At 40.9% G+C, this 13,133-nt stretch overlaps 1 protein-coding gene across 1 annotated transcript in view; it reads right to left on the bottom strand.

Moving 5' to 3' along the window:
• Polr2D (RNA polymerase II subunit D) overlaps positions 1 to 13,133 on the bottom strand; it is a 72,777-nt gene that overhangs the window by 8,949 nt on the left and 50,695 nt on the right. Inside the window, exons 2-3 of the mRNA XM_068228341.1 lie at positions 12,348 to 12,528; positions 3,228 to 3,323 (exon numbers count right to left, since the gene is read on the bottom strand). Of these exons, the coding sequence (XP_068084442.1) occupies positions 3,228 to 3,323; positions 12,348 to 12,487 (236 nt within the window). The 5' untranslated portion in view covers positions 12,488 to 12,528. The remainder of the gene's footprint in view (positions 1 to 3,227; positions 3,324 to 12,347; positions 12,529 to 13,133) is intronic.

Consider the following 13,133-nt stretch of genomic DNA (forward strand, 5'->3'; position numbering starts at 1 on the left):
TATTTAAGACCATTTGAAAAATAAGATCATTTTGACAGCAAAAATGTGACACTGGCAAAGATTCATCACCAGATTTGTAAAGTATACAGCCCCAGTGGTATGACTGATGTCATAGTTCATATGTGGGTGAAGTTATTCAAGAAAGGTTGAGAGAAAATGCATGGTGACCCACTCTCAGGATGGCCATTTATAATAATTGATGATGTTATGCCTGCAGTAGACACTGCAGATAGGTCTTATGGCGACGATGGGATAGGAAAAGCCTAGGAGTGGGAAGGAAGCGGCCTTAATTAAGGTACAACCTTGCCTGGTGTGAAAATGGGAAACCACAGAAAACCATCTTCAGGGCTGCTGACAGTGGAGTTCAAACCCACTATTTCCCGGATGCAAGCTCACAGCTGCGCGCCCCTAACCATGCCAGCTCACCCGGTACAGTAAAATTAAACAGACAACTCGATTTCTCACTGTCATTGCAGTTGTCAGGATTTTCAAAGTTAGTTCCCTATAGCATTCCGTAGTAAACTTGGTTTTCAGGAAATGGTGCTCCTGATAGGCTTCAAAGATCCTCTTCAGAGGAAGTGTCAGTACACTGACATTTTTGACCAACTGCCATGAACGCGACAGACTATTGGGTCACATCATTATAGGTGATGAGATATGAGTGTTCTACGCAACTCCTGAATCCAAGTAGCAAACGATGGAATGACTACACATCACCAATGAAATTCAAAAAGCATTCTAAATTCACAAGACTATGGCAAATGTGGAGTTTCCCAACAGACTCCATGACACACAGGACAACAATATTTGTAAAAGCAGATGCATACTGTTAGACCCAGAAAACACTTCACCATGCAATCTCCTACAAAATTCACAGCTTCAGAAGAAGGGCATGTAAGTGTGATGAGAGATATCTTTGAGAATATTTTGAACATGGCTACTGAAGAGTTTGGATCTTAATTTTTAAAGCAGAACCCAGATCTTAAGTACAACAGGAAAATTATGAGCCTTAAAAAAAAAAAATGAAAGCAGACAACAAACAACACTTCAGTTCTGTGCATGTGAACAGATTTTTTGAACTGTCAAAAAATTATTTTCTGAAGAGAAAACTGCTCATGTTAAACACAAGAGATTTACAACACTAACACCAGAATCTCTCCCAACTGTAATGTATTCATTAATAATAATAATAATAATAATAATAATAATAATAACAACAAGAATAATGATGATAATAATAATATAATGACAGATGTAAAGATTACAAATATTTAGAAAAGTAGAAAATTAATATTTAGCTCTTCATATTTTACTGCAAAATTTTTAATAATGTTATTGTTTTTACACAAACTACTTTTTTGGTTTTTTGGAGACACAGAGGTGCCGGAATTGTGTCCCGCACAAGTTCTTTTATCTGCAAACAATTTTTATAATTTATTACAATTATTACTTTTTACTGATATCACTTTTCAACATATTCACCCTGCTTTTCAATGCACATCATCCACCATTCTACAAACTTTCTGATACCCTCTACAAAAAAAAAAGTTTTTGGTTGCACAGCAAGCCAGGTATACACCGCTTCCTTCACCTATTGATCGGAGCTGAATCGATGGCCTCTCAGAGCATTTTAAGTGGACCAAACAGACGGTAATCCAACGGGGCGAGATCAGAACTGTATGCAGGATGCTCCAACACCTCGAATCGCAGCATCTGAAGAGTTTGAGCAGTATGTGTATTGTCGTGCAACAAAAGAACTCCTTCCAACAATTGACCTCTGTGTTTGTTGCGAATTGCAGGTTTCAACTTGTTTACCAGCATATCACTGTAACATTCACTGTTTAATGTTTCCCCCTTTTCCTGGTAATGTTCCCAGACTGGCCTTGAGAGTCCCAAAACATTGTGAGCATCACTTTTCCTACAGAAGGTTGACTCTTGAATTTCTTTTTGACTGGGGATCTGAGATGCTTCCATTCAATGCTCTGACGTTTGCTCTCTGGTTCGAAGTGATGAACCTATATCTCATCTTCAATGATGATCCGTTTCAGAAATGTTTCACCTTCGTTAGCATGACGGTCCAGTAGGTGCTGACAGATTCTCACACAATTCCACTTCTGCTCTTCACTGAGTTGCTTTGGAACCCATCACTAACAGACTCTGTGAAAGTTAAACCTGATATGCATGATTTCATACGCAGAACCATGGCTAATGTGCATACAGTTTGCCACACCATCTATAGTCACTCGTCTGTTATTCAGGATCATATCACGCACTTGTTCAATATTGGCATCAGTTACGGCTGTAGATGGACGCCCGGATCTTTCCTCATCTTTCACACTCGTGCGACTCGTTTTGAACTATCCAATCCACTGGTAAACACTTTGCTGTGGCAAAACATTGTACCCGTATTGTGCTCAAGGTCTTCTATTAATTTCTGCTCCTGGTACACCCTCACACCACAAAAAACGGATTACGGAACACTGTTCTTCCATGGTGCAAACAGAGTGTGGCGCAGCCATCTTTACATCGCAACAGCACAAGCTGTACTGATCTGACAACACTGAAACCTATCACAGATGTAGACAATGGTGCCATCTAGCACCTGGTGAGCACAAAATGCCATAGAGCCAACCTAAAGACAACTAGAGCAAAATTGCAGATACTTATTAACTTGTCTACGTATTTGAACACCTTCAAATACCACCAGACTGACCTGCCATGCTGGACTCAGAAGGCCAGTGCTCTACCGTCTGAGCTACTCAGCCAGGCTATTGTAAAACTGTCTTTACTTAGAAATACCCCTCATACCTGTATGTCTATCCCTTAGTCCTGTTTCATGGTACGGGGTCAGAGATGAGGTGAGATGACATTTTATGCATGTTATTGTGACCGGATGCCCTTCCTGCTGCCAAATTTAGTTGAATAGGTAATGAAGATGAAGTGAATGATGGTGAAGTTGAGAAAGAAGGTGTATTATATGAATAGAAACTGTCCCTGAATTTGCCTGGAAGTGAAAAAGGGAAACCACAGAAAGCCATTCTCAAGACAATTGAAGGTGGAGGTCGAATCCACTCATCTCTTGAATGTAGAGTTTGGCTCTATAGTCGTAGCACAGCCACTCTGCTCAGTAAATACCCCTCATTCCTATAGTAAGAAAATAATACAAGGCTTAATTATATAGACAAAATATAGAATAGCAAAATCCTGCAGAGTTTTGAGAAACATACCTAGGAATAAGGGATTTGGCTTCTTCAGGTGTTTCTGGACACAAATTTGCCAATGATGCAAGCTCGAACTTGTGCAGTTTCTTCTGCATTAGCAAGCTGCAAATACACAACCAGAAATTAACCCTAAATAAAAATTTCACATTCAGTTTCATTAATTCTGAACAGTCCTAATCAAAAGAGAATTGAGTAAAACTTGGTAATATGTAACCAATTCCCAAATTGCACTGTGACAAGCAGCCAGTATTTGTGTTATAATATAAATTATATCTGTTCAACTAAAATAAATATTACAGAAGTATGTAGGTCTATAACTAAATATAATATTCTAGTTTCAAGTAGGGTTGGGACACATGATTACTTTCTAGTATCATGTTCCAGTGCATCCATTAAACTGTAGTAATAGGTTGGAGTACTAGGAGTTAGATAATCCACCTGATAGCTGTCCCTATAAGGGAATCAGTTCATATGAACAATATTTCTTTTGTCTGATCTTTGGATGTAAGCAGGATTTGGGTTAAAACTCAAGATTAAAACTGTCAGCCATCAGGCAAATTTTCTCTTTCAGATTTATTTACAAAAAGAAAATCCAATACAGGGTATTTTCGGTCCGGGAGTACACATGGTGTCTAACAATCGTCAATATATCTCTATCTCGTTTCCTTCAATTCAACTGTCCATTTCAATACCCAATTCAATTTCAACAAATTTTTGCAGTGACCCATTTATATTCTCAGAACTAATACTTTGAAACATTCATTTACAAAATGTGCAGTGACAGCTAGGTAGCCTCTGTATTCCTAGATGTCAAAGGATCTGTAGTTAAATGGACATTGGAACCTGTCATTACACAGTATGTTGATAAGCGAGTATCATACATTGTTCACATACTGCTAGAATGAGGGATGAGGAGATAGTCTTCCTATCAGGCAAAAGGTAAACAGGGTTTAATGTAGTACATTTCTTTTGCTGTTTGTTTCTTATGTCCCAAGCAACACAGACTGGTCCTATGTCAGCAATAAGATAGGACAGGAGGGATGCAACTGTGGTCTTATTTAAGGTAAAGCCCCAATATTTGCCTGGTGTAAAAATGGAAAACCATGGAAAACCCTATTGAGGGCTGCTGACAGTGGAGGTCAAGCCCACCATCTCCCAAATACAAGCTAACAACTATGTGACCCAAACTGCGTAGCCAACTCACTCAGTGAATCTAGTACAGAAGGCTAAAAAAATCTTTTCACTTCTTCCACACAATAAAGGCTGGAAATCTGTGGTAAACAACTGTGGAAATGACTTGTCTAGCTTCTTTTTCTCTAAGTTACTCATTTCCTTTTCAATAAATGATGATACCTATTGTTGCTTCACTGCCCCACAGGTTGCAATCGATGACAAAGACTCAGAAGAGACAGGTACACAAGTTGGCATGTATGATGGCTCTTCAGAACCCTTTAATTGAGTATCATGAACATTATCAGAACTACATGCATTGGTAAAATTGAGATTTTAAAATGATCTTCTGTTGTTGTTGTTGTTTGCTTTCCTACAACACGTTTCTCAAATTAGAAACAGTTTCCCTGTAACAGAGTCTTTGTCTACAAACTGTAAATCGCATTGACAAGATTGAGTTACAACACAGTGTGAAACACGAAATGTAACGTGGGAAGACCATGTGGAACTGTTTTGAGAAACTATGCTCCTGTATGTATTGCCACCAATAAGCCTAATACAACGCACTACAAAGAACTAAACAATCTCTGCAACTGGCCAACAAGTAACAGAACAGAGTAGGAATGTCAGTATTAATTTAACCATTAGGACATTTGTGATGAATTGCAATCTCAACTCATACGCCTTGAATTTGGCAACTGTTCAACATGGACTGCACGGCTCTACTCATTACAAAACTCACTTGTTTGGACGGTGTGCTAGAATGAGGGATGAGGAAATAGTCCTCCTATCACACAAAAGGTAAACAGGGTTTAATGTAGTTCATTTCTTTTGCTGTTCGTTTCTCACGGCCCACCTGGAACACTTATCTCAACGACCAGTGTTTAACATCAATATTGAGTCATTCACTTCATACTGAAATTTTTAACTCATTCATGCATAAATAGTTGCCATGAAAAGAAATGTCAGGGAAAATCATACAAGTGCACATAGTTTGACCATACTACATTCCAAACCAGCATTATTGAAATCAAAATATCTTATATTTCATTAATTTTTGCAAAATATCACACAGTGAAATATATAAGGTAGCAGATGGAGAGCAGGTTATGTGGTTGATAGAACACATACATTAAAAATTTAACATTACAGGAGAGGACAGGAGAGGGAATGTTCCACTGTGTTTTTATGACAATGCCTGGAGCATGTCTGATTTTGGATGGTGGTAGTGGTGATTTCTTTTTTTACAATTGGCTTTATGTCGCACTGACACAGACAAGTCTTATGGCGATGATGGGATAGGAAAGGCCTAGGAGTGGGAAGGAAGCGGACGTGGCCTTAATTAAGGTACAGCCCCAGCATTTGCCAGGTGTGAAAATGGGAAACCAAGGAAAACCATCTTCAGGGATGTCGACAGTGGGGCTCGAACCCACTATCTCCCGGATGCAAGCCCACAGCCGCGCGCCGCTAACCGCACGGCCATCTTGCCAGGTATTTAACATGTTTACTTGAACTGTTAGGACCTTAATTAAGGCCATGGCCGCTTCCTTCCAACTCCTAGGCCTTTCCTACCCCATCGTCGCCATAAGATCTATCTGTATCGGTGCAACGTAAAGCCAATGTTAATATTTATCTAGAAGGGTGCAAGCCATTTTCTGAATTATATCCGTTTGCCCTGGCAACCTAGAAATATGAGTGGCCATTTCGAAGAATACAGTATGTAAAACAGAAATACACAATAGGTATGCCTTTCATTCGTATTTTTTCACTGAAGAAGTCCTTTATATTTTCAGGAACTGTCACTTACAAGTCTTTGTAAATACAATGACTGAGCGAATGTCATGGGATAGCGGAGCACTGATGTGCAGGTGTGTTGTCTGCGCACCACACGCCCCCTGTGCCAGCGGCAGTTGTATAAGAGACCTTATGAGCAGTGGCTGTGCATGTGACAGGTGTAACATGGAACGTCGTCGTGAGCTGACACCGTTCGAACGGCGTGTGGTGGTTGGTGCCCGATGGATGGGAAGTGCGATTTCGGAAGTGGTGCGGGAATTCGGCTCCACACGATCAACCATGCCCAGGGTGTATCGTGAATGGTTGAATGCAGGTGTCACCGTCCACAACAGACGAACGACCGGCCGTCCAGCCACCCCCGATGACCGTGGACATCTGAGATGGATTGTCAATAGTGACAGATGGGCAACCGTGCAACAAATCACGGCTCAATTCAACACAGGCCATGCTAGACACGTCTCCCAGTGGACAATTCGTAGGAACATGGGTTGTATGGGGTATGGGAGCAGGCGCCGCACACGGGTGCCTATGTTAACCCAACGTCATCGGGCACAACGACGCGCATTTGTCGCCAGTCACCAGGGATGGACACTGGAACAATGGCGTAACGTGATATGGTCGGACAAATCACGATTTCAACTGCACCATACTGATGGGAGGCACCGTGTATGGCACAGACCACATGAAGCGATGGATCCCGCCTGCCTCAAAGGTGTGGTCCAGGGCACTGGTGTGTCTGTTATGGTCTGGGGTGCATTTTCCTTGTATGGAATGGGCCCCCTAGTTGTTCTGGAAGACTTTTAATGGTATGCGGTATGTTGATATCTTGAGCTGCTCGGAGACCATCTCCACCTTTTTTTTTTTTTTGCCTTCCAGCGCCCAGACGGTTCTGCGGTGTTTCAAGATGGTAACGCGCCGCCACATCACTCCCACATCGCCCGGGAATGGTTCCAGGAACATGGAGCGGAGGTCCAACGACTGCCATGGCCACCCAGGAGCCCCGATATGAACCCTATTGAACATATCTGGGATGTCCTGGAACCCAGGCTCCGTGCCATGGATCCTTCACCCACGAACAAACCAGCATTGGTGGCTGCTCTGCAAACGACTTGGTGTCAGCTGCGTCCAGAGGACTACCAGGGACTTGTCGACTCACTTCCGTCTCACTGCAGTTCACAAAGCCAGAGGAGGCCCCACACGCTATTAGGAGACTATCCCATGATATTTGCTAAGTCAGTGTATAAGCATTGCCTCAATGAGTTGACATGCTTATCTTCGCTCACTCTGTCTCCCCTCGCTCTTTAGTTGTGTGCTAGTGTTAAGCTTCTATATGACTTTGATCTGAGGGCTGTACAGATTTCCTTGCCTGAAATGAATATTTCTGCCCACTAGTTACTAATGAACATCAGTGTATTAAATGCACATAATCGAATGCTCCAAGCACAAGGTCCCCACACGGAGAGGTTGCATTAAATCACTGAGCTAAATTTATCGGTGTGGCATTTAGCCAAGGCCTTGAACTACCTAGTGATACTGGACTACTAATTATACACTGAGGGGCACGAAAACCCAACACTTACATTTCTTTCAAAACTGAAATTTATTTTAAATTTATTATACTTTTACGACACTAATCCACTATCTTATAATAGACTATTGTGGTACGGTCGCATCTAAGGGTCTAACAACAAAAAGAATAGACGATTATGAACAAATTGAACAAATTAAGCCAGAGATGCACATTTCAAGGAAATATTTAGGCCCGGTTTCACAGTATACGCTTAAGCCTTGGATCGGGCTTAAGCGGGAGCTTAAACTCTGGACGAGTTTCACAGTGGGGAGTGCAAGTGGTAAGCCGAGCTTATCTGTGACTGGCTTAAGCTGTATGAAACTGAGGTTTAAGCTAAGGATTCAGTTCAGATGGTAGAGCGCTGGCCTTCTTATAGCCCAACTTGGCAGGTTCGATCCTGTCTCAGTCCTGTGGTGAAGGTGCTCAAATTCATAGTTAGTGGGACGTAAAACCAATAACATTAAGATTAAATAACTTATATTTCTGAATATATTTCGAGGCTCGTGAAATAATACAGTTTCCGTGTTCCGATATACAGTAAAAGAGACAAAAATGTCGGTCGGTCACTTGCTTTCTTGGCTTACGCTGCGTGAACCATCAACGATAGACCCCAAGTGTAAGTGTATGAATTGTAGAGCACAGAAACCTCTACAAAAAAGTCCGCGATGGTATATACCAATTTCCAACCGTTTGCCCTCTAAAAGCCATTTTATGCTATACTCAGCGGTAAAAAATATAACTCCTTAACATTAAATAAATATTTCGATATTATCCTCGAATTCCTCATCGAAATAAATTGTTTGACCTCCTCCAGTATTTTATAAGGATTACAATAACCTTGTCAGGACATTATTTGCATGAATGGTTCAGAAGTTATGGCCTTTTAGACTGTAGTGGTAGTACGTGTCAGCAGGACGGGCGAGTGACCATTTTTAAACTTTATTTTTGTTACTATTATTGGAATCACATTTTCCGTTCACTCTTCTAAATTATCTTGGCTGATAAACGATGTATAACCTACAAGTCAATCAATCATAGGCTACGGATGTCAAGGAACTTAGAATACACTAGTACGGATGTAAACAAAGATGAGAACTGAATCATTGCGCATGCGCAAGCATTACCAACTTCGGAGATGTTCAGCTTAGTAAAGCTGCACATGGTCCCCCTACTGTGAAACTCGTAGTATTTAAGCCAAAGAGTAAGCCTTGCTTAAGCGGCGTGCGTGGCTTACTAAAGCTTCGGCTTAAACTCAAACTGTGAAACCGGGCCTTAGTAAGCTCATAAAAGTAAGGCACTTCTGTTTTGATGATATACACTTCACACTTTCACTTCACAGACCAAGGAGGCAATCTTGGGAACCTCTGTTCGCATCTTCAAAAGCGTGTATTGCCACCTCTTGCACCAATGACAGCATTCAACCTTTCAGGCATGCTCCTGATTAATGTGGTAATGTCCTGTTGAGGAATCATTTCGCATTCTTCCAGGAGGACATTCCGTCGATCCTGTAGGGTCTCTGGATAGTGCTAATGGGCTCTTCTCCCCAGCTGGTCCCAAACATGCTCAACAGGATTCAAATCAGGACTTCGAGCAGGCCAAATGATAGCACGAATCCCTGTTTCATCCAAGAACTCTTGCACAATTCTCACAATATGTGGGCATGCATTATAGTGCATTCGTGTAATATCATCACCAATAAATGGAGCGAAAGGCACAACACGCTCCAGAAGGATTTCCTCCACATACTGATATACGGTAAGTCTCCCATTCTTCACAAAGACCAAATCCGTCCTTGCAGCTGTATTGATTCCTGCCCACATCATCACAGAACCACCCTGCAAAGGCATCCTGAATGAGAAGTGCAGGGGGAATACCTTTCCCCTGGCCTTCTCTAGACTCTCTCTCTTCCGTCAGGTGATCGGAGGCCAAACTGCAACTCACTGGTGAACAACATTTGATCCCATTGTTGTACTGTCCAGCCAAGATGTTCCCTTGTGAAACGTCGTTAAGCTGTACGATGCTCTCTGGCAAGTTCCGGACATCTAGCAGGTCTTTTGGACTTATGATTGGCTTCTAGCAGTCTTCTTCGAATGGCTCTCTCACTAACATTGACCCCTTGAACCTGGTGGAGTTGATTTTGTGCTTCAACACCGGTGGTGTGACTGTTGCAGAGAACTTGAAGTTGTAAGAAGCAGTCATCTCTCTCCGATGTTGCTCTTCTCGGGCCTGATCCTGGTCTCCTTGGAAAGTCTCCAGTTTCCCTGTACCTTCGTACAGTTCTGGAAATCATAGAAGGTGTAGTCCTCCACACTTCTGCAACATAATGCATGCTGCGACCATCTTCTACCATTGCAACAGCTTTTGCAGCTTGTTCAGGGCTTAACGGCATGTTTACTCCAGAAAGCTGATTAAGACAATCACAGAAAGATCCTACAAACACGTGTAATTGAAAGGGGAACAATAAAAGGTACAATAAGTGCTACAAGATCGGGGAAACATCACTAGCTTGCATAGAGCGATGTATTTTCCAGGTTGCGCGGGGGAAAAAAATTAAGGCTAGTACAATAAATGATCAAAGTTCACTGTTTGCTTGCAAAGCAACGCCAATGACATAGATACCCCCATCTTAAAAAATTGGTTGAAGTGTTCCACTTTGATTAAACAGATAATTACACATCATTTATTGGGTGTTTTCATGCCACTCAGTGTATCACTTATTGTTTGCCACGTTGAGTTCTGAAAAGCTATATTTCACATAACCAGGCCTGCAGAGTGAGACATCGTCACATCAAAAAATTACAGGTGATCCACAATTTAAAGAAAACTTTCCTCACTGGAAGGGATTTCCCTCCCCCCTTTGTGTGTTCTGACTTTGCACCAAAAAAGAAGGGACTTCAGAAAATTTGGGGCGGGGAAGGGCAATGTTCAGAAAGGAAGGCAGTCCCATCATATGCACGGTATGGAAATAGGAAACTAGAAAATCACCTTCGAGGTTGCTCATGGTGGGATTAAACTCACCATCACCTTCATGACCATTGAAAGAAATGGAGTGGCTCTCCAGATTATTGTGCATTGAAACATTGCTACAAAGCTTGATAGGAAGGCAAGTGGATGAGAGAACAAAGCTAAATGTTTCAGGAGTTTTAACAGTAAAGCCATCACCAAATAAGTTTCAGTTAACTTGGATGACAATGGAGATCAGAAGAACAAAGTTCAGAGATTTGTAGATACTACAGTACCTACAGAGCTGTTTAGCTGTAATGTTGTTGGTCAAGCCAATACAGAAGGCTGGACACCTGCTAAAAAATTACTAGTTAATTTTGGTTTAAAAGCAATGAAGATTTTTTGTTTACACAGCTCATGAAAAGTGTACTGGAGATAGGAACAACATGTCTTGTAGTGCTTATGTTTGCAGGGAAAAGCAGGTGGCTGATGCAGTTCTTTTAAGCCTGGTGGGCATCAAAATATAAGAGTGGGGCACTTACAAGGAACAGATCGTCCAGTGCAGAAATATTTTATTTTACCTAATACCTGAAAACAATTTGATTTTTTGGGACTCCATTCCATAAATCAGTTTCATCAGGATCTATCTAATAAGATCAATGTTTTCAGGAATCTATAAGCATGATTATAAGCTCAGAATGAAATATAGGAATACCAAACCAAACCACACGATGTAACAGCCCGGAAGGGTCAAGGCCTACCAACTGACCACGGCTCAGCCCAAAGGCATACTGATTACGAGGCGTCGTGTGGTCAGCACGACGAATCCTCTTAGCCATTATTCTTGGCTTTCTAGACTGGGGCTGCCATCTCGCCTTCGGACAGCTCCTCAATTGTAATCACGTAGGCTGAGTGGACCTCGAACCAGCCTTCAGATCCAGGTAAAAATCCCTGTCCTGGCCAGGAATCGAACCTGGGGCCTTGGGGTGAGAAGTAGGCATGCTAACCTTACATCACAGGGCTGACATATTGATATACATACATAAAACATTTAATTTCAATTAAAATGATATAATATGGTCACTGATACATGGCATTACAGAACATACAACTTCATCTAAAATTGTTTCTTATTTCTCCTGTATCCCTTTTCCACAGACAACCTACTAACAAATGCTTAGGAAACATTTCCTGTTCAACCGATTTTGAATATCCACTAGGCCTACTTTTTTGTCAATACGTTGGTTCAATTTTCGAATAGTACCACTACTGGTTAAGTAGTTCCAGGGAAACAAAAATCATAAGGTAGCATTAAGAGGTATAGTAGGGAAGAAGAGGAATGTAATTTGCTTGATTTCCATAGGATGCTGAAAGTACTACTGACACCAATCAACAGCTTGAAGAATTAATAACTCAGTAAAATTGAATGTACTCTAGTTGAGGACTTTTTCCCCATCCTTACCTTCTCGGAAGAACATTAGCGATTAGAAGCGCTCATGATCTCTCTCTTTTCTGCTGATACCATAAAAGAAAACCAAAATCAACCCAATATTTAATAGCAACCTCACCAAAGAGACTACAATATGTTTCCTCAAACAACTCCAGAAACCAACAAAAAAGAAATAGGAAAACAACACGATGATACTTACGCGCGCACAGCTGAAATAGTTTCTTTGTTTTTGAACTTGCGAAACCTGTTGGTATAGGTGAGAGTTTTCATGAAAACTTCAGAGAATTCTTGCTCTTCCTCTGCACTCTCATTCTGAGCCTTTCGATGTTCCAACAGCATGTGGACTTCTGAGATGAGAAGTGTTTCTGCAGTCTCAAATTCTGTGAAAAATATCATCTGTATGTAAGGTCAGGGTACAACAATCACCCAACGCTAGAAGCATGTCAAACTGAAAAGTGAGATGAGATAATACTGTCAGTACTTACATCAATATAACTTAAATCTTTTCAGTCAGTTATACATACAACCTCAATATAAATATTACACTACAACATACCTGTAAAAAAATACACACTAATAAACAAGGAATAAAATACACACTAATATTTAACTACAGGACCTGTGTTGCTCTACAACATTTGTTATAAATAGATCAGATTAACGTGTCTTGATAAACTCCTCCATGCGCTGCCTTTATACTTCTTGAATGTCTTGCAAATGGATTTTTGTAGATTTCTTTATTTGTGACATTATTAAAAATTTTCGAACTATGTTGTAGTTTCAGAGTTATTGTAGTGTTTTCGAATAAAAGTTTTCGTTTTAGATTATTTTGTTTCACATGAAGGTTTGCCCTTGTTGCAGCTCATACAGTCTGAGAAATAAATAATAAAAATAAATGATAACTGTACGTATTTACATGACGCCCTATAGATATGGTGTACACAATTTCAACTGTCAATGAGACTGTCACCAATTAGGCTAGTGA

The sequence above is a fragment of the Anabrus simplex genome, chromosome 6 (assembly GCF_040414725.1).
Source record: "Anabrus simplex isolate iqAnaSimp1 chromosome 6, ASM4041472v1, whole genome shotgun sequence".
Lineage (NCBI taxonomy): Eukaryota > Metazoa > Arthropoda > Insecta > Orthoptera > Tettigoniidae > Anabrus > Anabrus simplex.